Source organism: Thalia democratica, chromosome 1 (assembly GCF_965202585.1).
Source record: "Thalia democratica chromosome 1, ktThaDemo2.hap1.1, whole genome shotgun sequence".
Taxonomy (NCBI): Eukaryota; Metazoa; Chordata; class Thaliacea; order Salpida; family Salpidae; genus Thalia; species Thalia democratica.
The window spans coordinates 56,347,545-56,375,338 of NC_139165.1; the positions used below are offsets into that span (position 1 = coordinate 56,347,545).

Consider the following 27,794-nt stretch of genomic DNA (forward strand, 5'->3'; position numbering starts at 1 on the left):
AAAAAATTTCACATGTTCAGTTGTTAAATTTTGATTTGACTCAAAAACTCTATCTTATAAATAAAAACATTTTGACATCAGCAATTTTTTTTCATTAAAACATATTTAAAGTAGCTTTACAGTATCTTTTCAATGTTTTTATACTATTTAACACAGTTCTTACCTTAAGCTAAAAATTGACTCAAAAATGTGTACCATTAAAAACCTGGAAGAAATTTGCAAAAACTAAAAAATATTTTGAAAAAATAAGTGGCAACCCTTATAATATTTAAAGAAGAATTACAGTAATTTTATACCAACTAGTACAGGATTTCCAAGCACTCATGCAAGTTAGAAGTTAAAAGAAAACAAAGGTAACTAAGCTTGTTTGGTTTTTGCAAAAGTAGACAAATTGGATATTTTTATTAAATCTCAGGATAATTTTTTTGATATAAAACCTTTTTATCTAAATTAATGTGTTTTTATTGATTAATTTAAATATTTCTGATGCATTATAGAGTTTAAACTTGATTACCTAGTATATCAAATGCAAATGAAATTTAAATATTATTTTTAGGAATATTTTGATATTGATTACTTCTGTATGAAGATAAAAGATAAACATGTTTACCCCTAATTCTGCATTATATACTTTTCAAGTTTTCATTTTTATATATTTTTAGGATTGCTAAAGCTTTTACAAACGTATGTTTAAAAGAATGTTGTAATGTATTTTTTTAAAGCAAACATATATTTAAACAGCCATGCTCTTATTGATCTTTAAATAAAATGTTTTTATACTCAAGCACAAGTAATGATAATTTTTTTTTGTTATTTTTATACATTATTGGTGGTTAAGACAACTTATCACATTATTTATCTATCATAATCATAGGATTGCCACACACTCAGAATAATTAACGCTAGTTTGAGCTTTTTTCTAAGTTTCAGGCTAGTGTTCTTGGCAGGGTTGCCACACACTCAAGAGACTCAAGATAACTCAGGATATTTTGATTTTATTTTAGTTCAGGCTGACTCAGGAAAGTTTTGTTTTTTATAAATTCATGATAATTTTAAGAAAATAATCTGGACATTTAAAACATTTTTTGAATGTGATCTAATTAATTTAGTTGCAATATTCTTTTATTTTATAACCAATTTTGTTGAAGAAATAGATTTTTATTAATTTAAGTTAACATATTTTTTCAAGGATTTTAATAACTCCAGATAATTTAGGACAGTTTTTGGTCATTCAGGACAGTTTTTTGACTCAAATAGTGGCAACCCTGTTTTGAATTTTAAAGCAATTTTTTTAAATAAAAACTGATTATAAGTTATTTTATTTTTACTTTTGTGTTTTTTAGGAGTTTGATACGCAGATTTTTTCTTTCTGATTTTGCCTCAAGTTATTACTATTTTACTTAAAATCAGGCTGAATAAGGATAGTTTTTGGTCACTCAGGCTGTTTTTTTTGATTTAAAGGATATCAACCCTGAAATAACTGTTCAACATTAAGAATTTTTATAATGTTTGATAAACAGTGTAATTATAGAAAACCAAGGAGTATATTTTAGTTAAATAATTTTAAATCTTAATATTTTGATGTTAACTTATATATTTTTTTTTAATTGTTATATTTTTTAATTAAAATTAGGTTATATCCCAGTAGTTCAATATAGGTATAAAAAATGATTTAAACTTGGATATATCCTAATTATATTTCAATTAACAGCATTTAGATAAAAAATTAAATTGATATAAGCTGTATTAGCAATCATGGATTCTGTTCTTGCATCTCAAATTGTTCAAAAATGTCAAGACAAAATTGCATTAAAAATTCAGGATTCTTTTTCTGACTTTCTACATGAGTAAGTTTAGAAAATTTTATAATATTTTAAATAAGTAGGTTGTGCTCATTTAGATGAATTTAAATTTTAAGTATTAAGGTCTAAAATTGTAGTATTAATTTTTATAATAAATATAGTAATTTATATAATACTAACATTGGATATTAGCATTATAAAAGGTTCATCACTATGCCATGCAATGCTGAATAAGAGTTTTTTTGAAGTTCTCATATAATTTAACATATACTATTTTACAAAACTTACTTATATAATTTTAAGGTAAAATTATAGTTAAAATATGGTTTAGTTATGAGTTTTTAGTTACACAAAACAATCTCATTAACTTAAAATGTTCTATTGTTTGCTATAAAGCATTTCATGATTTATTGTTTAAATTTCAGATTTTAATTGCTATGCATTACTGCTAGTATATAATACAAGATTGTTGTTATGAAAATTTGGTCAAGTATAAAGTTTTTACCTGTGAACTCTAACAGTAAAGAGTTTTTTATGACAAAGTATTGAAAGGATAAAGCCTAGACTAGTACTAACTCAATATTTGTCTAAGAACAGTTTTATACAAACATACTTTTTAATAAAATTACTTTATTTAAAAATTTTATTCATAAATTAAAAGCTTGAATTTTTTATTTAAAATAAATATCTGTACAGTATTTATTTATTAAAAGTGTTTTTTATTGTTTTATTATGATTATGTATTACATTTTCACGCTGGTTTGCTTTTTCAATAGTTTTGAATAATTCAATAAACCCTAGTTTAAACTTAATCTCAATGTTTCGGAATCATTTCTGATTTCAGGTTTAATTATTTTTGGAAAATATGTAGAAATTAATATATAAAAATAAGATGTAGGTTTAACTTTATATTAAGTATTTTATATGAAGAATCTAGTTTTGGTTAGAAGTTATGCATACGATAAATTGTATGATTTATGTTAAATAATTTTTTATTAATTTCTTAAATTAATGGTATATTTTACTAGATTAATATATTACTAGATTACAATAATTATTTCTTTTTAATAACAGGTGTTTTTGTTTTATTTACAATATTTCAACAGCTGCCAGGTAGACGGTAAAGTTAAATATGCAGAATTAAGCTCTCATTTTACCAACATGGAAAATAACACTCTTGATATCAGTTGGCCTGATGTGCAAAATTACAATGAACAGCTTGCTGCAGCAATTTCAGAAGAATATTATAGGTATGTTTCAAAAAGCTTAGGTCTCAAGTATTTTGTTAAATAATTTAAATAATTTTAATAAGTTGAAATAGTAAAATTGTACTTAAAACCGTTCAGTTCAAAATAAAAGTGTTATTTTATCAAAAAAAAAGATAATTTCTGAAATAAAGAATTTTAGTTTTTTTTTTTAAAACACAGATTAAATTGTTATCAAAAAATAATAAAGTTTTAAAGTCTTAAGTTATTGTTAATTGCTATACAGGGTTTCCAGAAAACCTGGAATCCTGGAAAAACCTTGAATTTGATAATTAAAACTAAAAAAAGCTGGAATAACCTGGAATTCTAAACAATTTCATTTTAAGTAGTAAAATTTTTAATTGACATGAATAATCTACCATACAGATAAATTATTTTGTCATTATCAAATTTATTTTAAAACACATTTAAAGTAGCTTTACAGTATATTCTCAATGTTGTTATACTACTTAGCCCAGTTTTTAACCTTAAACATAGCTTAAAACTAAAAATAGACTTAAAAATGTTTTAAAATCCTTGAAGAAATTCAGAAAACCTGAAAAAAATTTCTCAAGAAAATTTAGCAACCCTGTATATAAGTATAACTAAGAATATCTAAGAAAATTAATAATAAATCTAGTAGATGTCTTGTTTAAAATTTAGCAGTCATATTAAATTTCCTACTCTAATGCAGAATTTGAACCTAATTTAAATTTAAACTATAAGTACTTCAGAACTTAAGAAAACAACAGTTTATTAAATATCAATTTTTATTACATGTTTTTACTAGCTTTAATGAAAATAAAACAATGAACCAAAGAAGTTTACTCAAAGCTATTTTTATTTTTATAATATTTCCAGGGTTTCACTTCCCTTTAAATCCCTATAATTCCCCATAAGTTTGCAATATTAAAAAAAAATCATCCCTATGAATCTCTCAAAAAAATTAAAAAATGTGTGAAAAGAAATGAAATTTTGCTTGGTGATTGAAATTTGAAAACCAAAACAGCGGTAAAGCATTGTGAAAAACACATAAAAAAAGTTTAATTATTTATTTCTAAGTAAAAATAATTGCAAATTCAGTACAAACTGAATTCGTAGCTCCACCTAGTGGATAAAAGTTTCTTTATTTAATTTTAATTTTTTTTCTTTAGTTTGCTTGTTTAACTAAAATTAGAGTAATAAAACACTCAAACTTTTTAAATTTGCTTATAAACGGTTAATTATATATTTTATTTTATGTACCTTAAAAAAATGTTTGTAGTGTTTAAAATTCCTTGTTTTTTTTTGATAATTTCCCTATAAATTTGCTATATTTTATGGATTTATCTTGAACTTTTTATTAATTTTAGTGGGAACCCATCCCTGTATTTCTCTACAACATTAACAAATTTGAAACAATTCTATGCTTGTTTGATAATTCAAATAAGAGTTTATGAAAAATATTTGTTTATAAAATAAATCTGTAAATAAGTACTGTATAATATTACTTGAATTAGTTTTTATACTTAATACTATCGAATGTTTTTTTTTAAATTGACGTTTTAATAAAATGCAACAAGTATTTACATTTTTTTTGTGTTTTAAATATTTACTTGAGTTGGTAATAATGATGGTGGTGATAACAAAGCATTAATTTAAGACCAATTATTTTTACTCTGTTTAAGTATTTTTTTGAGCACCAATTTATTTTTTTAATTCAAAGTTTTTGTTGTTATTTTAAAACAGAAAAATTATAAAATAGTATAATTAAAAATAGAAAAAAAGGAAGATAAGGGTAAATAACACACAAATTTTAATTAAATAAATACTTCAATATTTGTATTCAGAGTTTTTTTAGACTAAATTTTATTTTTAACAGGTTTTACCCATATCTCTGCCGTGCTCTTAAGGAATTTTCACTACAACACCACAGTGAAATTCAAAAAAATAAGGACATTTTTGTTGGTTTTAAGGATTTCAATAGTAAACAAAAGTAAGTTGCTCTTTTTATGCAAGTTTAGACTAAAAGTCATTTTTTTAAGTTTTTATGTTTAATTTGTTTATGTGATTTTACAAAATTATTTTTTACTTATAGTACTTTTATTAAATATTACCAATGTAATATATCTAAATAAAAGATAGATAATTAAAACTAGTTTAGTGGTAATATTTTTATTTAAATTAATGTTATCTAATATCTTTGTGTGTCTTATTGCAGATTTTATCATTTAAATTTTTGAGAAAGTCCGTGAAAGTTTTTAATAAATAAATTTAAAGCATTTTTGATTTTATTTTAAAGAATTTTAACATGGGTAGCAGTTGCTGTTTTGTGAATTTCAAATTAGTTTTTGAGATATGAGCGTTCGAAGTCAGAGAGTTCTAGAAGTTTCTGATGGAAGGACAAAAGTAAAAGGCAAAAAAAGACTATCTCATAAAAAAACAATCTTCTCCTACAGTTTTTAAGCAATCGTTTTGAAGCTTTCTCAGTTTAATCTTAACTTAAAGGCATAGGGGGTATTTCACCCTTTTCACAATTTTTTCTTATTTTATTAAGTTTTAATTAAGCAACACGTTGCTTTTTACAGATTTTAAAAATTCAAAATAGTTTTTGAGATTAGCAGGTCGAAGTTGGAGACTACAACAGGTATCTTATAAGAGGCGCAAACCAAAACGGCAAATAACTAGAAATCACTAAAAATTTATCTCCTCCTACAACTTTTGAGATAAACACCTCAATTTTTCAGGAAATTTTCCTTGGAATATTTAACAAAATTAAAAAAAAGTCAAAACAAAATTAAAAAAAAAAAGATAAAAAAACTTTTTTTTTTGTTCATATTTTTTAATAAATTTTTATTTTTAAATTTTTTCTAAATTTTGTTCCTACAGAGTTTTCTAAATATCCCAAGGAACGTTTCCTAAAAGTTTGAGGTGTTTATCTCAAAAACATATGAGAAATATATTTTTAGTGAAATAGTACTTTTTTGCCGTTTTAGTTTGCGCCTCTCATGAGGAACCTATTGTTGGCTCTGACTTTGAACTGCTATATCTCAAAAATCGTTTAGAATGTTTTAAACCTGTAAAATGCATCTAGAGGCTTAGTTAAAACTTTATAAAATAAGATAAAATTATGTAAAAAATGATTTACTCTCTGCCCTTAATGATAAACATTCCTATTGTAGGAATTTTAAAGATTTCAAGTTAAAGAAAAGATAGAGAGAGTTTAATTAGAATTTCAAAATTCCAAGAAAATGGGCTACGAAAAACTTCTTACGTTTTTATCAAAAACTTTTTTTAAAATTTACTCCATCTCAAATTTTGATATTTTTTTTAAAAACTTTGTGAAAAGTATCTTATAGTGTTTAATTTTAGTTTTCATTTAAGGGACAATGTTAATATTTGTAAATAAATCTTACACCCCTTATGACCATAATTTTTCTAGTATACTAGTTGTATTATTACAAAAATTTTGTGAAATATTTGTTTCTGTAACACTGAAGTAAAAACAATTTAAATTTGCATACTTTTAACGAAAATTTTCAATAAGTTATGATTAATGAATATTATTAACAAACAAAATAACTTAACTACTTAGTTGGAAATTATTGCAATCTATTTGATTTAATCATAAGTGAATAGTTTTCCTCTTGTAATAAATTTTAAGTTATTCTTAAATAGTAAAGTTGTTAAGGAAAGTAAATTTAAAAGTATAAACACAGTTCTTTTGTTTTATAAAAGTTCAGTATCTATTCATCTTACATTTTTCAAAAGTATTTATTAGTGATTTTGATGTTTAAGATGCATGTTGTTACTTAAAATATAATAGTAGTCCAGAGTATTAAAGTGATCTTATTAGCCATTGCACTATAAAAAAAAGTATCGAAAGTAACTTATTTCAAATAGGTGTTTTATCATTATACAATTGTATCATCTAATGATTAATAGAGATAAGTATTGATCTAATGCTGTAATTTCCAAGCAAATCAGGAGTAAAGCTGTTGTTCTGTAGCTAAAATCTGTTAAAAATAGTCAACAAATTAAAATACAAAATCTATAAAAAATATAGAATCCGAGAACTAAGGAATACTAAGGTTGGATCTCTGTTGAGCATTTGTGGTCAAGTAGTAAGAACTCACCCTGTCCACCCTGAAATAGTTTCAGCAACTTTTACTTGCTTGGACTGCCAAACCGAAATACCGGACGTTCCTCAGCAATTTAAGTACAGCCTAGTGAGTTTTCTGTACTTTCGTTGATCTTTTTAATATACAAAAAATTATTATAAATCATCAATTAAAGTTAGATTGTTTAATTTTTTGAACTAATTTCACTTATTCACATGGAATGCTGAGCTTTTTTTAAACTAAACTATTTTTTATATTATTCAGAATTTTTTATGTGTTTTTATTGTTTTAGTAAAGTATATATAAGTTTTGTATTCAATTTATATATGCAAACAACAAACAATAAAGTTTTAACATATATGAAGTACTTTATACAATAAAAAAAATGTTTCAAGTTTATTTGTTCAAACATAGAGCTATCTTGGGGAATTCAAGTATCTTTTTTGTACAAAAAGACAATAAAAAGTATAAATATTTTAAGATAGTTTGGTGTTCAAACAAATAACTTAGAACATATGTAGAATACTCTTTGTTTTCATTATAATTATACTTTTCATCCCTTTGTTCGAATAAACTTAAAATAAAATATACTTACTGTGAACATGTTCTTTGCAAAGCACAGTTTTCAATTTTCATCCCAACTTTAGAGAAATATAGTTACAAAGTATAGAACTAAATTTTATTTTTAAACTTTAGTAAAGCTAAAAATACTAAATTATTTTTATTTAACACTTAGTTGTATAATTGGTTATTTATATAGTTATAGAACCTGCTTTCTGAAAGATTAACATTGTAAAATGTCAACAATTATTAACTAAATGTTAATTTCTTTTTAAGATTTTTAAATATAGTACATTTGCTAAAACCAATTAATCTTTTTTTTGATAGCCAACAGTCTGCAGAAACCCTCAATGCGGTAACCGAAGAAAATTTATTCTTAATCCTCATAAGTCTAAATTTGTAGATTTTCAAAAAATCAGAATACAAGAAATTCAATCTGAGCTTCCGAGGGGAGCTGTTCCTAGAACGTTAGTTTTAGTATTTTCCTTAAATATCATATTAATTATTATAACTTTTTGGCTGGTAAAATCCTAGAACTTTGTAAAAATGGACAAAAATAGTTAAAAAATGATAAATTTTGAGATTTTTATAAATATGATAATAACATGGACTTTAATAATTAAAAATTAACTTTATTTTTGTTTGTTTAAAAATAACCAAATTTATTATGATCGATTAAGAGATTAATTTGTTACACCTAAACTACTACTTTAGATTTTTATGAATTATAATCTTACAGTGGTTTTTAACGCCTTTTTGTAGTTATAGATTGCTTAAAACCAATATATATATATATTAAATCTCTCAATAATCTCGACCTTATTGTAAAAAGAGTTAATAGTTTTACCTTTTCCTTATCAAATTCTATGTACATCTTGTGAACTGGGGTAAAATATCTGCTTACAGCAAGTTAAATAAAAGTTTAAGCAGTTTCTTTAGTAAGTTCAACTAATTTAAAACTTCACTTTAAAAACAACACATGATTTTAATTATTAATAATTTTTTTTTAAATTTAATGGGAACTAAAAAGTACAAAACTTGCTTGAAAAACATGAATGTTTTTAATTTGTTTTCTACAGTTTAGATGTTGTAGTTAGGGCTGAATGTGTTGAAAAAGCTCAAGCTGGTGATCGGTGTTTATTTGTTGGCACATTAATTGTTGTTCCTGATGTAGGTAAATTAGCTGGTCATGCTTCACCAAAAGTTCAAACTGCAGTAGGTGAAAAAGGCGGTGATAAGGTAAAAAATTCAAAAACATTTCTTCCAACTATATATGTATATATATTTAACCTTATATAATCAAAAATAATACGTATTTACTTTGATGTTAAAAATAAAGTCGTTGTTACAAATAAAAATGTGCTATCAGTTTTTATACAACATTTTAAATTACGTATTTATTATCCTATTCTAAATATAAAACTTGTGTCCTGTTGTGCTTATCCCAAATGTATTTTTGGCATTTATTGTTATATACAAAATCAAGTTATACAATTGTTAAATAAATATCTGTAATAAAAATAATTTATAAATTGCGTATGATCGTGAACTTTACAATATAAAATATATTAGATGCTTTGTCATACCTTTTTATTTTTTAGAACAATATTGAAGGTATTCAAGGATTGAAGGCTCTTGGTGTTCGTGAACTGACTTATAAACAAGCATTTCTTGCTTGCCATATATCTAATCTATACATTAACGTTAGTATTTTTGTTTTTCCCTGAATTTTTATATTGTTAGTTAGGTTAATTAAATAGTCAAAACTGTATATGTTTTGACATAAAAATATGTTTTTAAAAAACTAATTAAGTAAGCTTAAGCAGAATAAGCAATCAACTTTACTAAAACAGGCAGATGTTGGCGTAAGTGAGAATGCGTCCCTAAAAGATGAACAGTGGAGCAAGGTAGTTGACATGAGTCAAGATAAAAACTTGTACAGAAAACTGTGTTCAAGTCTGTTCCCTACAATACACGGTATGTTTTTATTTGTTACTTACAATTTCAGTGTGGTATAAAAGAAATAAGATTTAGAATAAGGGCTGGAAATAAGAATGAAACTCAATTTGCATTAGTTGTTTTTCTGAAACAATTTCTGGAAATGTTAATTTTGGCGCGTAAGCTATAGTTGTGCAACTTCATATCATAAACTATCGAAAATTGTCTAAAGGACACAAACTTGACTGATAACAATATTGCTTGAAATACGTATGTCGGGTCTAAATGATAATAGTTTTAATTACGCCATAATTAGATTTACCTTAGTTGCACTATTAGCATGGTTACTTGAAATACTTATTTACTTTTAATGTTTTTATTTTTGAAATATAGAACATTTTATGTGATAGAAATTTAAACATTTGATGCTTTAATCGTTTTAACATAATAATTTTTTCAGTTTTTGGATTTAAAAACTAGTTGTAACTGTTAGTTTAGAATTTAGATAAGTGTTTTTTTAGAGAAAGTCATTAATACGTCTTTATGGTGGAATAAATAATTGTAGGAAGAACTACATAAACTGTAGTACTTAGCTTTGTATTTGAGAGTGTTACACAGGGTTGCCACTTTACCTGGAAAAACCTGGAATTTGACAATTTTGGCAAAAAAAAAACCTGGAACTTTGAACAATTATTACTAAAAAGCCTGGAATTTTAATAATTTTCACATGTTCAGTTGTTAAATTTTGATTTGACTCAAAAAATCTATCTTATGAATAAAAACATTTTGTCATCATCAACTTTTTTTTATTGAAAAAACATATTTAAAGTAGCTTTACAGTATCTTTTCAAAGTTTTATACTATTTAACACATTTTCTTACCTTAAACTTGACATTAAACTAAAATATGAACTTTTAAAAACCTGGAAAAAATTTGCAAAACCTGGAACCAAGTTTGAAAAAAACGAGTGCAACCCTGATTACAGTTGTTTTAAAAAAATAGGTTTTTATCAAGCTTGATTCTACTATTTTGAGTTTGTTAGTTGATTCCAAAATTGTGTTTTAACAACACCAATTTGGGTCGTGTAACCGATGGGAAATATTTGTTCAATATAATTTTTTATTTTCACTGTATTATATTTTAATGTTTGCTTCTATCTAAGTGCTCATTTTGTACTTGATTTAATTTTTTCTCTTAATTAAAACTTTAGATATTGTTTTTTCTAGTTTTGTTTGGTTTATACAGAGTTGTTTACGATAACTATAAGTTTGATATTTTTTCTAATGGTGCAATAGTATTCTTAATTAGTTATATTAAGTAATATCATTTAAAAGTAGAATATTTATAAATGTAAATTGTTGAAACGAGTACTTAAAAAAAGCAAAATAATTTCAGTTGGATTTGTTTTTTTGCAAAATACTGAGTAGGTTAAGAAAACTGCTTGGCTGCTTTAATTAAAAATCTATTATAAATGCATTTCTTCAAGTAATATCTGCAAAAAAAAGCACTGGTTATAATTATATATATCCATTTAGATTTTCTTTTTAATTATAAAATATGGTTGTTACTTTTTAAGGTTACACATGTTAATTCAGGCCGAGTCAGACTGTTGAAAACTCACCCTTGTTCAAAGTTTTACATAAAACTGATGGCTCTTGTATTTTTAATGCAAAACTTCGTCTAGTTTTAATTTGAAAGTTTAGATAAATCATTAAAGTGTTTAGAAATATATATTTTTTACATTCTAGTCGTGTTCTACCGATAACTTTTTTTTTATATTGTGGAATATTTAATTTTAATTATTGAAAATATCTTATGTCGAGTACAATTTACCACTATTTTTAAATTTAATATATGTATAATAAGTTTCAAAAGTTAGTAAATTGATCAATCTAAATGAAACGAGTAGCTATAAGGCTATTCTATTCTTTGTAATAAAACTAGTTAACTTTACTTCCTTCGTTTCTTTGCTATTAAAAAAACAATGTTTAATTTTCCTAAAAATATAGGAAATGAAGAGATTAAGCGGGGAATTCTGTTACAGCTGTTTGGAGGGGTTGGAAAAACAACGGAAGAAGGTACTTCATTGAGAGGAGATTTGAATGTTTGCATTGTTGGTGATCCGTCTACTGGAAAATCTCAATTTCTAAAGTTGCTTGCTTTTTCATTGAAAAAAAAAGTGTTATATGTATAGTGCAAAGATCGGTTATGATATTTATTTACATTGTAAATTGAGCACTGTGCAAATGGTTGTTTTTATATTAAATTAAAGTTTTTGTTATACAGAAAAATATCTGAGTTTTCACCACGAACGGTTTACACATCTGGAAAAGCTTCTAGCGCTGCTGGATTGACTGCAGCGGTAGTAAGGGATGAAGAAACTTCCGAATTCGTTATAGAAGCTGGTAAATTTATCTATAATTTTTTTTACTAATAGCAAAAGGGTAACATGACGATTTGCATTCCGACATACAAGATTTTTATGAAAACAATTTAAAGGACCATATATCAAAAAGTAACTTGAAGTTCAAAAAATCTAGTTCTACTTATTAAAATAATGGTAGTAATAACAGAAAATATTTTAAGTTAAAATTCGTTCTACCAAAATTGCACGAAGATACTTTTGCACGAGTTACAATTTTGCACGGAGGGTCATTTTTGCATGAGAGTAAAAAAAAACAAAAAAATACTAAAAAATAAATTAGTAAAAAAACAAAAAAAAGTTACTGACTGAGGGTAAGGGTTAGAGGTAACAGTGATAGTAAAAAAAAATCAATTCGAGCAAAAATGTCTCCGTGCAAAAGTGACCCTTCGTGCAATTTTATCCGCTTGTTCAAAAGTGTCTTCATGCAAAAGTATTGTGCCCTCGTGCAAGTTTAACAACTACCCCCTAAATATAGGTGTATTTTAGTAAGTTTTAAAACACTTTTCAACATATCTTAAAAATAATTTAAATTTAAAAAAAAAAAATAAATTGTTTTTCTAGGTCTAGTAAATTAATACTATGATGGTCAAAAATGAAAAAAAATATTTTAAGAATAGATAATTTAAATAACTTAAGTTTTTTAGAGTTTTAAACGACAAAATTTAAATGATGGTGCAACCAACAAAAAATATAAACTAATTTTTCTGTTTTGTTTGCTACTATGTGCTATTTTAATAAGTATAAACATAATTTTAATTCAGTTAAAACAAATCAATTTTTTGTAAAGACATATTTATAATATTTAAAGTATTTAAGCAGGGTTGCCACTCGGTCAGGAAAAGTCAGGAAAAATTAAAAAAAATGACAAAAGTCAGAAAAAGTCAGAAATAAATGGGGGGTTTTGAAGAAAAGTCAGGAAGTTTTATAAAATTTAAAAAAAAGGTAGATTTTGTCAGTTTAAATTTACAAAATTCATTGTTTTCCAAAGCCTTCAAATGGTAAAAATTGATTAAAAGTCCGTTAAAGTCAGAAAAAATTTCTAAAATTTTCCTAGAAATTTACAAAAATATTTAATCTTATTTCCAATGCCTTCATCTGGTATAAATTGGTAAAATATCCTTTATAAAATTGCAAAAATTTTTCTATTAACATATTGAACAAGCAGATTTTGTAAGCTTTTTAGTATTGATGATCTGTAGCAAGGAAACTTCCATAGTGAAACTGTGATAAATACACAAAAGTTTATCTAGCATAGTTTTAGAATCAAAGTGTTTTTTGTTTAAGTAATTAATTGAGTTCTTTATAACTAAGCATTTAGTTTAGTATTTTATGTAACAAGTTAATGTGTATACTTTACCTCTTTATAATTTTTTCAAAATTGTTTAAATTTATGAAATAAGTTATGAGAGAGGTATATGCCAAGATTAAGTTTATTTATTATTTGTATTTTTTGTAGAGTAACTTAAGTTTTTAAAGTAAATAAGATTATATTTATTTGTTACAAATTTTATACTAAATGATAAGAGGAAATATTTTATACAACAGATATATAGTTTACTTTTTTATGTCTTTTTTATAGTTACTTAGGTATATTCTTTTTTTATTGATTTTTAATTTAAGGATTTTATATTAGATATTTTGGGTAGTATTTTATTAAACTAAGTGAAGAATTTATATAAGTAAAGCATGTTTTAAGTAAATACATAATGTCGTTTCGTTTATTTAGATACATTTATGCTAGGAAATTCTAAAAAATTGTGTTCTTTATTGTTTTAAGGTTTCAACTGTAAAAATTTGTTATTGTTTTAAGATTTTAGTTGTGAAAGTTCGTTATGAATTCAAGGTTTTAGTTGTAAAAGTTCCTTATATGTCGTTTGTGTATCTATATACATTTATGCTAGGAAATGCTAAAAAATTGTGTCTTTTTTCAGACAGGCTGTGTTTATAAGGTAATAATACAAGTATTTTGCTGATAGAGCTGTTTATTGCAAATACATCAATCATACACAGATGGTTCAAGTGATGTACTGTAAGTTTGATGATAGAATTCAGCAAAAAAAACTGTTGTTTTTAACCTGTATTAAAATTAGATTGAAAGCTTTATATAGTTTCATGTGTTAGATTATGTATTTTAGAGTAAGTTTAATTTAAGAGTTTGATTTAGAAAAGTCAGGAAAAAGTCAAGAAATTTTTCTCAGCTTGATCAGTGGCAACCATTTAAGTCTGTTGATTTACAAAAAAATCATTACAATTACTATGATATCATATAACTGGTTACAGGGTTGTCTCTGAATCAGACTGTTTAAAAAAACCTAGGCTGATTCAGGCTAGTTTTTTTTTAGAATTTCAAGTCTAGTAATAAAATACTTTGAAAAATTCAGACTAGATTTTTTATAAACTTAAACGAGTGGTTTTATGTTAAGTTAGCTTATGTTCTATTACTTCATTTTTGTAAATTTACAGTGTTGGTTTTATTTATTAGGTAAAATTTTTCGCTAGCTCTACATGACAAGGGTATTTAATTTTTTTTTATGTCAACATAAAATGTGAAAAAGAAATATGTTCTTAGTAATTTAAAAAGATCAATAATATAATATATATATATTCAGGGTTGCCACCCGGTCAGGAAAAGTCAGGAAATCAGGAAAAGTCAGGAAAAATTAAAAAAAAGACAAAAGTCAGGAAATAATGGGGGGTTTTGAAAAAAAGTCAGGATTTTATAAAATTTAAAAAAAGTCAGATTTTGTCAGTTTAAATTTACAAAATTCATTGTTTTCCAAAGCCTTCAAATGATAAAAATAAATTAATATTTTAAGCACAGACTACAAACAGGGTTATTACCATCTGCTATTGGCTGCTCTCTTTTTATCACCTCCCAAGTTAATTTAAATTCAATGTTTTTGCGCTTTAGGCCGCAAACATACTTCGAAAGCTTAGTTTCATTTTTGTATACACCACCTTTAAAAGATTTTTAATGCTTAGCATACCGAAATCTGAACTGAGTGGAGCATAAGCCGATTTAGAACTTCTTTTTAAGGTCAGAGTTAACTGCTGCCTTGTAAATAATATTCTCAGAACGGCAATTGCCCCCCTTCAAATCATATTTACAGCCACCAGCGCAATTACACTGTATTTTGATTAAATTACTTTTAAAATCAACAGCCGTTAATTAAAAGAATCAACAGCCGTTATGTATGCGTTAAAAAAGGAAGGTTGTTTAAATAAGAGGAGTGAATTCATATCGTCGTGTCGACATATGAAAAAGCTCCTCTTAAAATACAATAAATTTTGAATTTTGAAGTATTTTATAGTCACTTTACTGTTGTTTTTGTTAATTTTAGTTGTTTAAAAGTTAGAAGATAAATCGATTTTTGTACTGAATTTTTTTAATGTACAATATTACGTCATACTGTTTTTTTTTTTTGTATAACTTTTGCATCTATGTTTAGCAAAGTGCTTTTTATTTTGAATTTAGCTGGCTGATGATTAAGGCGTCTAGTCTTATCAAACACGTGTACCAGTATTTTTAAAATCTTATTTTTCTAATAAATTATTTAAAATCCCTTTAAGTGGGCTCAGTAGAAGGTTTTCAAATTGAAATAACTACCCTATTTTATATATATATATATAAGCTGAAAGAATTGGTTCTCAGCATTTTGAAAGCTGTGCACAATGTACTACTGAATAAAGGTGCTTAGTAAATAATTTAATTTAAACTTAAAAATAGAGACTTTTTAGATTGAGTCGTCTTTATAGTTGCTTTACGTGTTAAAATTTTTAATCATTATAATAAAAAACAAAACAAGTTTTTTTTAAATATATTTTTAAGCATACTCTTCTACTTCAATTTATTTTTGTCAGAATTGACATTGGCTTAAATTATTAAGATAAAACCAAAAAATTATTTTGAAATTTTAAATTAAATTGAAGCAATTTTTTTTTGCCTCAAAGAGTCACATAGTTGTAATATCACTTGACTTATTACTTATAAAAAAATAAAAGAATAGGAACTAAATAAAAACTTCAGACTGCTACAAGATAGTTAAAGCTGGCAGCTTTTTTTTGACCGAAGAATTAGCTACCTATTTATTAATATTTATATTCTTTAGTTAGGTATTTGTTTATATATTTTGACGCTTTATGTATATTAAATTTAACTATGAACATGTTGATATCTATTAAAAGCCTATCAGCTGTTCTTAATGCTCTGTTAATGAAATTTAAAAAATCTCAAACAGGAGCGCTTATGCTTGCTGACAATGGAGTTTGTTGCATTGATGAGTTTGACAAAATGGAAGTTAGAGACCAGGTAGCTATTCACGAAGTTATGGAACAGCAGACTATTTCAATTGCTAAAGCTGGGGTTAAAGTGAGTATTTTTGGTGATTATTATCAAATTAAATATAAATAAAAAATAGATTGACGGAATTATTTAATACCACAATGTAATATAAAATACATATTTAATATTTTTTTGTTGTTCATTACCGTTTATCTTTAAAAAATTGGAATCATTTTGAATACAAATTTAAAAACATAAAATTGAATACAACAATTATAAAATATATAATTACATAGGCTTCTCTAAACGCGCGTACTTCAATATTGGCAGCTGCAAATCCGATAGGAGGAAGATACGACCGTAGTAAATCTCTGAGAAAGAACATATCCCTCTCCGCTCCAATAATGTCTAGATTTGATCTTTTTTTTGTTCTTGTTGATGAATGTAATGAGGCAAGTTAATTTATAATATTAGCTGTTTTAATAAACGAAGTTAAATATAATTATATACAAGATCTATCACTATTGCATTTTTATTAGTACGTTTTCTTAAAGATATTACCTTTCTAAAACTTTATTGTTAATAAGCTTCTGTGAAATTTCTATCAAAGTTACTTATAATCTTAATAATATTTATCTAATAATAATATAATCTATTATCATTATTAATCTTGTTTATTATAATTAAGGTTGTAGACTACTCTATTGCAAGAAAAATAATTGACCTTCACACAAACTTAGAAGAAAGTTATGACCGAGCTTACTCTTTGGCTGATATCCAACTGTATATTCTCGTTGCTAGACAACTCAAACCTAAAGTTTGTAATTCAATGATTGTAAAATACTTAATGTCTTTAAACACTTAAATATAAAATGTTTATTATTTTCATTACTGTGCAAGCCTAGGCCCTTGACTTAAGGCTTTAATTGTAATTTTTTTTGTCAAATACACGGAACCAAAATAGGAACATAAAATAATTGCTTTGAAAATTAAGGGGAGTAATTAAACAATATAGTGTAAAAAAATGTCACTTACATTGTAATCTAACTACAATTATGAATGAGCCTTATCCATTGTTTTAATTTTTACTTTTCAGATAACTTTAAGACTAAACGAGCTAATTTAAAATAAATACCAAGATAACCGAAGAAGCTGAAGTCAGGATAATAACGGAGTACAAACGAATGAGGGAGCGAGATTCATGTGGAGTTTCAAGGAGTAGCTGGAGAATTACCGTTAGACAACTTGAAAGTTTAATTAGGTAGATTTTAATACACCTTTAGATGCATACATACTTTCTTGATTAAGATTCTTGCTTAAATCGTTAAAATTTAGCTATTATAAAATTATAATTAACGTTTCTAGTGACTATTTATGTATTATAAGTTTTCTAATTTTTGTAGTTCCCTCCAAAGAAAGAATATTTTGTACTTTCAATGAGCTAGTGAGGATATAGAGTTATGTAGCTAGTTGTATCGTATTTCATTAACTATTGTTATTTTTACGGATTGTTCGTTACTTAAAACTAACTAAACAATTTAAATATTGACTTCTTCTTCAACTCAGACTCTTAAACTCATGTTAGTTTAATTACTTTTTTAAAATCCAAGACAAGTAGTTTGCTAGAACTAGAGTTTTAACAGTAATAAATTAGAACTTTCCTAGTTTCCATTATTTTGTAATTATTTAGGTAATTTATTCTCTACCGTTATATTTTTGTTAAATGCAGGGTTGCCACAATGTCAGGAAAATTCAGAAAATCAGGAAAAACTAAAAAAATGACAAAAGTCAGGAAAAGCCAGGAAAAAATAGGTGTTTTTGAAAAAAAGTCAGGAAATTTGAAAAAAAAAACAGATATTTTCAGTTTAAATTTACAAAATACTTCAATTCTTAGCCTTTAAATGGTAAAAAATAAATTAAAAATACTTCCAAATCAGAAAAAAATTCCAAAATTTTCCTAGAAATTTACAAAATTATTTAATTTCCAATGCCTTCATCTGGTAGGGATTAATAAAATATCGTTTATAAAACTACGTAATTTTCTAGTAACATATTGAACAAGTAGTACCCTACTAGAACAAGCAGTTTCTTTAAGCTTTTTAGTATTGATGATCTGTAGCAAGGACACTTCCATAGTGAAACTGATATATGCGAAAAAAATTATCTAGGATAATTTTAAAATCCAAGTGTTTTTTAAAAGTAAATAATTGAGTTCTTTATAATTAAGTTTAGTATTTTATGTAACAAGTTGATGTGTATACTTTACCTCTTTATAATTTTTTAAAAGTTGTTTAAATTTGTAAAATAATTTATTTGCAAACACATCAATCATACACAGATGGTTCAAGTGATGTTATGAAAGTTTGATGATTGAATTCAGCATAAAAACTGTTGTTTTAACCTGTATTAAAATTAGATTAAAAGCTTTATATAGTATTGTATATTTTCAAGTGTTAGATTATGTATTTAAGAATAAGTTTAACTTAAGAGTTCGATTTAGAAAAGCCAAAAAAATTTTAGTAAAATGTCAGGAAAAGTCAAGAAATTTTTCTCAGCTTGATATGTGGCAACCATGTTGATGTTAATTTAGGTTGTTAGACATACATCTTACAGCTAACTCCAATTTGATATTATATTAGTTTTTTTAAGGGCATGGGGGAGGGAGGTGTAAATCACTTTTTTTTTAAATTTGATCTTATTTTGTTGAGTTTTAACTAAGCTATAAGTTGTTTTAAAAAATTTAAAAAAATAAAATATATTTTGAATTAAAGCCGGTCAATGTCGGAGACTATAATAGGCTCCGTATGGGAGGCGAAAATTAAAAAGGCGAAAAAAGACTATTTCACTAAAAATCTATCTTCTACGTTTTTTGAGATAATTACCTCAAACTTTCAGGAAGTTTTCCTTGCAATATTTATAAATTTCTGTCGGAGCAAAATTACAAAAGATAAAAATAAAACTCATTTTTTCTAAATATTTTTTCGACAGAATTTTATAAATATTGAATGAAACATTTCCTAAAAGTTTGAGATAATTATCTCAAAAAAAGTAGGAGATAGATTTTTAATGATTTCTAGTTATTCGCCGTTTTAGTTTAATTATGAATTTTAGATATAAGATGAGAACATAAACAGTTCAGATTATATAGTTAAATTTAATTCAGAGGTAATATCATTATATTGAACTAAAATTTAAAAAAATAACAAAATATTTTTCTAAACATGTTCTTATAGATTGAAGAAAAAATTAAAGCATGTAAAAGCATTTATATTTAAGCATGTTATAAATGGTTTAAGATGACTTAATCTAGTCTTTGCAGTCAAGCTATTTATATTGCAGCAAATAGTGTCAACCCTTTACTATTTATCACTGAACATGTTAAGTTGTGTAATACAAGACTAATGGTATAAATCAAGTTGTTTAATATGTCACCTGGTCCTCTGAGTGAATAAACTGATACAATGCAAAAATATTCAGCATATTTTTCTTGGATGATTTTGTTTTAAAACGTTAAAAATTTTTTGCCCTTGATTTAAAAAGTAATTTAACTAACATTTTACAAGTTTAATTTAAACAGAATCTACATACGTATAAAATTGTTTTTTTATTCAACAGGGTTGCCACACACTCATGGTACTCAGGGAAACTCAGGATATTTTAAAATTCTAAAAAGTCTCAGGGTAACTCAGGATATTTTTAATTTTTTTTTAAACTTAGGATGACTCGGCGCAGCTTTTTTTAAAGTCTCACAATAGTTATTAGATTTTTTAAATTCTTAGAAATTTTTATCTAGACCTCGAATGATTAGTTTACCCAGTTTCAATATTTTGTTATTTTATATACCCTATTTAGTTCAAGAATATGATTTTTATTGATTTTGAAATGCTTATTTAAAAATTTTTAGCCTTGTGGCTAGTTCTTCACTAATCGTAGAGATAACTTTTTAATTTTGTTTTGAATCTGAAATTAATATTTATCATGATTTGAGTTTATATTAAACAGAAACATTTTAGAGATATGAAAATTTAACTATACATAAATGAATTTTAATATACTTTGTAACTTTAGCTATTTATGTAGTTTAGTAAAGTTATATTGCTTTATACGTCTTTAATTCATTGATTAAGTTGTTTGTTATAACTGATAAATACTTGTTTTCAGTAAAAAAACTAAATAATTAGTATAGACTAGTGTTTTCTTATCTTCAAAAACAATATTTCTCATAAGTTTAGTTAACATCTAATGCAGAAGCATAATTATTCAACCTTTTTTTAATTACTAAGAAGAAAAATGAACTTAAGGTAAAGGTAGTTTGCGCCAATGGCAATTTTTTTTAAGGATTTAAAAAAGATTCAGGGTGACTCAGAGCAGTTTTTTGATCACTCAGGGTAGATTTTTCGACTCAAACAGTAATAACCCTGATTCAAAAAAAAGAAAAAAACGTTTACAACAAAAAACCTAATGAAATTTTATAGTTTGCTATTTAATTTATAAAAAAGTAGGAAGTTGTTAAAATAAGTGAAACGTTGGTCGAAAATATCAAATATTTTTTTTTATAATAAGTTTTAATTACAAGTTTATTTGAAGTATAAATACTAAACTGGAAAACATCCAGAATAACCGTATTTTGAAGTTCTTATAAAAACTAACAATTATTTAAACTGTTTACCTAAACAAAACATTATTACTAAAAATATAAATAAAACTATAGAAAGCTCATGTTTTAATCACTGCGAGTATTTAGAATCAAATAGTGCATACTAATCAAAAAAAGTTACGTAAAAAAAAGATTACTTCTTGTAGCGTTTTAGATCATAATATTACTTTTGCTATTTTATGCTTTTGTTAAACTTAGCAGTTATTTGTAAGTATATCGTGGTAATAGCTATTCTAAAAATATTAAAATACTAAAATGGCTTACATACTTTAATCCTTTAAATTTTAAAGATTATCAGAGGCGCTTGCCCGCTTGCACATGAAAGATGTGGTTTTGGCGAGTCACGTGGCAGACGCAGCGCGCTTATTAGACAAATCTGTCATTCGCGTTGAAATGCCTGACGTTAACTTGATGGAAGATTTTGAAGTTCCTGCTCCTGAAACTAATGAAGTTGAGGTTTATAAAAGTTTATCACTGTATAGTTATTAAAAGCTTATTTAGTACTAAACATAGTTTAATTTTCAAAATATAATCTATTTTTTAAGGCCTTAGTTTTATAAAACTTAGTGATTTACTTGATCGATTTTTTTGAACATCCGTTTTTTATGAAAAAATTAATAATGTTTATGATTCAAAATAATTTTATGAGAAAAATATTCAAGATTATATATATTTTCTTGTAAGTATCTACTAAGCAGTTTCATATTTTATTTTTGCTTGAAAAGGTCGCAATCTCTTGCCACCGAAACCGGTCGCGAATAAAATATACAATTTGCATAAATCTATTTATTGTAAGTATCTACAAAAATGATGAATCACTAAAGTTAAATATCCTTTAAGAAAATGTTTAAATCACTTCAACTTTAAAAAAATCAAATTTCTTGTTAACTTTATTTAAATGTGTTTACAACATTTAGTAAATGCGAAAAGAATTAAATTCTGCTATTCTGAGCTATAATTTAAAAAAAATAAAAGTTATTTTAAGTTTCTTGAAAGGTTTGCACATTTAACTGTATAAGCCTTAAGTAGGTTTGGCACAAAGTCAGGAAAAAATGGGTGTTTTCGAAAAAAGTCGGGAAATTTGATATAAGCATGCTCTTTTAAGGAAGTTTATCAACACTTAAACTGCATTTTGCTAATGTTGTTTTCTAAAAATATTGCTTTTGCAGTTTATCTTTTTACAGGATTTAATTGAATTTTTGGAATAAATTGAAAACTTTTATGGCCTCACGTATGTATTTTTATGTAGTAGAGAGTGAGTTTATTTTTTGTTTTAGTGTGTTTATTTATAATTACTTGTACAGAAAACCAATACTTTATGTATATTGTTTTCCAATTTAGACTGTTAATTGTTGTTTTTCATTCCAGATCAGTTTATAATACTTAGGTAAATTTGTTATAGGTATATCATATTTTAATTATTTCAAAGTCAAAACCAACATATTTCAAGAAATCTTGACTTTGTAAAAAAATCTGAATGGCTCATTAAAGATGACCATAAAAAGAATTTTTAATGCAAATAGTGTTCATTAGGTAGAACTATAAATACAGCGACCTTTGAGTTTTCAGCTTAAGTTTTTTTACATTTGCCAAATACCACAAAAATGTGCAAGATTATAGTTCTACCTGTGCAAGATTTTGGACGATTTGAAGAAACTTTCACCTTGGTGGAATTTGATTTTCTGAAAGATTTTTTGGCAATTATCACAAAAACCCACTGTGAACAATTTAAGACAATTAAAAAATTTTTTATGGTGGTACATCTTGATTTTTTGAACAATAAAACTAGAAGTTCAAGAAAACTTACAAAAAGTGATATTTGTTACATTTAAGAAAAGGTCAGGAAAACTACATAAAAAATCAGGAAAAGTCAATATTTTTTTTTTCAGCTCTATCTTGGCAACCCTGCTTAAGTTTTTTTTTCTTGTGAAAAAGTTAATTACAAACAATTAAATTTTCAGTAGTAGAGTAAAGTAAGTGTGTAGACAAGCACAACCTGAAATATAATTGATCGTTATAAGCTGAGTTTTGACTCAATTAGAGTACTTCGAACTGTTTTAATTAGCAGCTGAAATGATTTAGATTTATGATAGAGAACAAATATATTTCATATGTTATAAGCCATAAACTTAATGGTTATCTATAATTTTTCCCGTTTGATAGAGAAGCAAGAATTGCTCGTCCCGGAAGAAAATATAAGACAAAGATAATTATAAATTCTATTGTACTAGAGTAGTAAAGACTTTATTAGCTTTATGAATAATGCCAATTGCAAACCAGTTCAATCTTTTCAATTCGTGAAAAATCTTTAAAATGGTCAAAAGTTGAAGTTCAGAGAGAAATTTATGATAGCAGTTTGGCTAAAAATTCGAAAACCTTCTTTCCTTTAAACTGTAAATAACTGTAAATTATCGATTGAACCATGCGACTTTTAAATGAATAATTTAGTAATGTCATACTAAAAAGTTCTTAGTTTAGAATCTTTATTACAAAATTAAATTAAGTTCAAGCATGTTTGAAAATTCTGTACACTGGGAAAATGAAGTTCATAAATTACACAAAATGAAAACTTATATTCAGTTCGTCATTTTGGTCGCAGATTATTTTGTTAAAATTAGGTAGCAGGATATTGTTGGTTAAACACATTAAGAAGTAATGTTTTTATTTTCATTTATTTAAAGTCTGGTTAAGATAATACTCTATGTTTTTAGTTTAGTTTGTTATTCTGAAGTTTATTTTAAAACATTTTTTATGAATTTAAGTACATTTTAGTCTAAATAAGCAATAGACCACAATATTTTGAATAAGTTTTATCTAAGTTAAGATACCTTATTAATCTTTAACTATTTGTTTTAATATATAAAATTGAATAAGTATTTTCTTATAGAACAATTCATACAATATTTAAAAAATATATATATATAGCAAGAAAATCTTTCTACGGCAAATAACAATGATGTTTTGGACACATCTCAACAACCAGCATCGCAAATGACGTCCTCACAACAGACAGACGTGTCTTCACAAACAAGTTCACTTAGTTGGGAAGAGTACACCAGAATAACCAAGTTGTTAGTCTTACATCTGCGTCAAAATGAGGAACGTTTTGATAGCCAACAAGACACAGAAGGTTATAAGCATTCGAATTATAAGTTTTTAAGTGTTAAGTTTTTTTTTTTAATTGAGAAACACTTAACTATCAGGGTTGCCAAAAAACCTGAAATCCTTGAAAAACATGGAAATTGAATAGATGTCGAAGAAATTTATAAAATCTTTGGTTACCCTGTAACTATAGTATTGTTTAACTTTAAGTATAAGTATAATATAACTTATAGTATAATATAAGCCTATTTCTAATAAAAAATGATTTATTTTTGATAAGATAAGCATATATAGTTTTTTTAAGGGTATTAACTTTATTAATATGTACTAAAAAATCATAATTTTAATATAATTAAAATTTTGTTCTTAAAAAATGAAAATTTCTAGAAACAAATTAGTTGTATTTAGTTTTATGTTTTAACTTGCATAAACTTAAAAAATTACAAAGTGCTTTATCAAATTCAACTAAAAATTGTTTAAATAAATTACAAAATTTTGAGTAAATTTTTTTAAATACTCTTGAAAAACGTTGCTTTTATTAAGATTATTTAGTTTTATTTCTATTCAGATGGCCACAAAACCTGGAATTTGACTAAAAAAACCTGGAATTTTTAACAATTTTTACATGTTAAGTAGTAAAATTTCTTTTGACACAAAAAATCTATCAAATAGATAAAAATAAATTGTCATCATCAAAGTAATTTTTTATTACAAAACACATTTAAAGTAGATTTATATTATCTTTTCAATTTTGAACTATTTAACACATTTTTTACCTTAAACTTAATTTTAAACTAGAATAGATACAAAAACGTGTACTTTAAAAAACCTGGAAGAAATTTCCAAAAAACTAGTGGCTACCCTATCTATTATACTTAAAATTATTTTCTAAAAATGTAACCGGAATATTATAACATTTAAGTTGTAGCCCTTGTACGCATCATTAAACAAAAACAATTAAAAAAAACATCAATGATAAAGATGTATTTATTAACTAGTTGAATTTAATTTTGAACTAAACAGAAGAGTCAATGGAGGTTGACATGGGAGTAAGGAGGAGTGAGCTTGTAAACCACTATTTGGAAGTATGTGGACTTGACAGTATGGACGACCTTGTTGCTAAAAAGAAACTGGTTGAAAATGTTATAAAACATCTTGTTACAAAGGTTTGCTGAGTCTTGGTTTTAAGTTTTTGTTGATCAGTATATTTGTCATTAAAAAAAACAAATTTACAAAAGTTTTTTAGGTGAGTTTATTTTTTACGAGCTGTTTTACGTGTATAGGCACAATGATCACAGAAAATAAACTGATAAAAGACAACGAAAATTACTATATATAGATCTAAAACTTTTACCATTTTATAATCATTTAGTATTTTAAGTTTAAACTAAACTTACAATTTATTTATGAAGTTCCATAAGGGGTTATTTTTAATCTCATTAATCATAATTGAAATTTAATCATAATCACAATAAAGTACAATACAAAATTACAACAGTAAAAGTACAAAAAACCGTAATAATTATTTAAACTATAAAACTAAGTCGGGATAAAACTAAACACAAAAGATTTACAGACAAGATATAGAATCTTTATTTTTTAATAAAAACTTAAAATTAAATATGTCAGAAAAACTAGGATTTCAAGTAGAATTTTGCGAAGTGCTTTTACTTATCAATTAATTCAGATCTTGTGTTTAATAGTTTTTTATTATCTGTGAATGCAATCTTCAGTCTTAGTATTAATGAACTACTTTTTATTTATTTTTTAAATACTGATTAATTTATTATTAACAAAAATTTTTAAAGCCTATTAAATTGTTTTTGCAGTCTTGATTTATAAATATTTATAAATATTACACCTAATTTTCTTAAAGTATGCAACATGCTTAGAATAACAGTTAACAACATGCATTATAATAGTATTGAGAAGTTTTGTTAATTGTTTTTAGAAATATACTAAACCAGGGTTTCCCATACTGGGCCATTACAGAACTTTACGGGGCCATGAGGTCATAATATGAAACTTACACTAGATATGGAGTTGAATAAGAAAAGCAAATAATAAAAAAGTCTTAGGCGCGATTAATGGTAGTTTTGAAACTTATACTAGATATTATAGAAAACATTTAGGGAGCCGTAAAAGTGTAGGTTTCATATTTAGGGAGCCACAAGGCCATGATTTTAAGCTTCAACTAGATATTCTGCAAAAAAAGGTCTTAGCGGTTATAATGGTATTTTTTTAGGAATTTTGTTGGAGGGGGCCATAGCTTTTTTAATGTTTTTAAAGGGGGCCTTTTAAAAAAAAGTTTGGAAAACCCTGTACTAATCGTTTCATTACTTTTAAATCTGTTTGACAAAATACTTTTTATAAAAGTGCTCGAGTTCAAAACAAAAATAAAGTGTTGATAATAAAATTTAATGAATATTTAAGTATTTCGAAAGTAGTAAAAAACATATATAAGTAATCAAAAAGTTTTACTTAAACTATTAAAAAAATACAACAATCTTTAAGGATAACGTCTTGTTGGAGTTAGAAGCAGAAGATGAAAGCGATCCGTATATTGTTGCCCATCCTAACTACAATTTGCACAATTAAGTGCTGTTGCACAAATTAGTTAATGCTATATATTTTTCAAACTTATAGCAGTTTTTAATTGAAATGTTTTTTTATTTATTTGGTAGCTAACAGTCTTTATAATAACTGTATTATATAAATAGGACATAAAAAATTTTTGGATTAGAAGTCTTTGTAAAGATTTTATTCTTTAAATTGTATATAAGTTTTGTATTTTAGTAAAATAATTCTTGTAGAGCGTTTAAGTTAAAAAAAAAACGAATCGTGGAGTTTCTTTTTATAGTATGTTTAATTGGTACTTGAATATATTTTAAAGTCTTAATTACTTAAGTAATTAAAGATAAAAAAAAAACAAAGATTTTACTCATTTAAAAATACTTTCGACATAAAAAAAAAAGTAAAATAGTTTAAAAAAAAAAACTGTTGAACTTCTAAGTTATTTAAGTTGAATTGAGTAAACCAATGTTTTATTAAATATTTTTGTTAGTTAAAAGTTTTTGGATATATGCATGAATACTTATTGAAGATAAAGTTATAAAAATAATGTTTAAATTCGAAGTACTTACAAAGTTTTAAATAAGACAGACTTATAAAAAAGATCTAACAAAAAGTTCAGTTTGTGTAAATAAATTATTTGTTTGTTAATTTTTCAAATGTTCTTTATAAGCTAAAATGTTGTTATTTTAATTTTACAAACTAATCTCCCAAAAAATTTTAGATCAGTCTACAACTGTTTACATAAGGACTATAAGGTTGATCCAAGTTTTAGTAAGTACTGGTTTTTCTTTATATGACAATTTATAATTTTCTACTGCAAAACTCCCAGTTTTTAATGTTTATTAAGTTAAGTTATATTGTAAGTATATATTTCCTTGTTAAACCAACATTTTTTGAGTTCTGTAAAAACTAATTACTGCAAGAAAAAATTGATTACTACTGCCCTTTTTGATAAGAAATACAGTAACAAAATAAAGTGAATAAACACATACTTAACCACGGGTCGGCGACCTTTTACAAGTAAATTCAATTTTCTAAAAGTTTGCTCGTGGGCTGGTTAGTTAAAAAAAGCCGCATATCAAAAGTATATGTAGTAATCTATAAAAATA

The 27,794-nt window shown here is 25.1% G+C and overlaps 1 protein-coding gene across 1 annotated transcript; it reads left to right on the plus strand.

Moving 5' to 3' along the window:
• Window positions 1-1,709: 1,709 nt before the first annotated feature.
• Window positions 1,710-26,950, plus strand: LOC145845835 (DNA replication licensing factor MCM6-like). Its single transcript, XM_082952877.1, has 18 exons — window positions 1,710-1,847; window positions 2,909-3,052; window positions 4,908-5,021; window positions 7,092-7,254; window positions 8,035-8,174; window positions 8,787-8,946; window positions 9,309-9,410; window positions 9,561-9,684; window positions 11,655-11,796; window positions 11,932-12,050; window positions 16,309-16,439; window positions 16,649-16,804; window positions 17,041-17,169; window positions 17,492-17,613; window positions 21,300-21,465; window positions 23,935-24,139; window positions 25,135-25,277; window positions 26,626-26,950. Exons 1-18 carry the CDS (start codon window positions 1,756-1,758, stop codon window positions 26,707-26,709), a joined length of 2,436 nt encoding a protein of 811 aa, XP_082809003.1. The 5' UTR covers window positions 1,710-1,755; the 3' UTR covers window positions 26,710-26,950.
• Window positions 26,951-27,794: the final 844 nt, after the last annotated feature.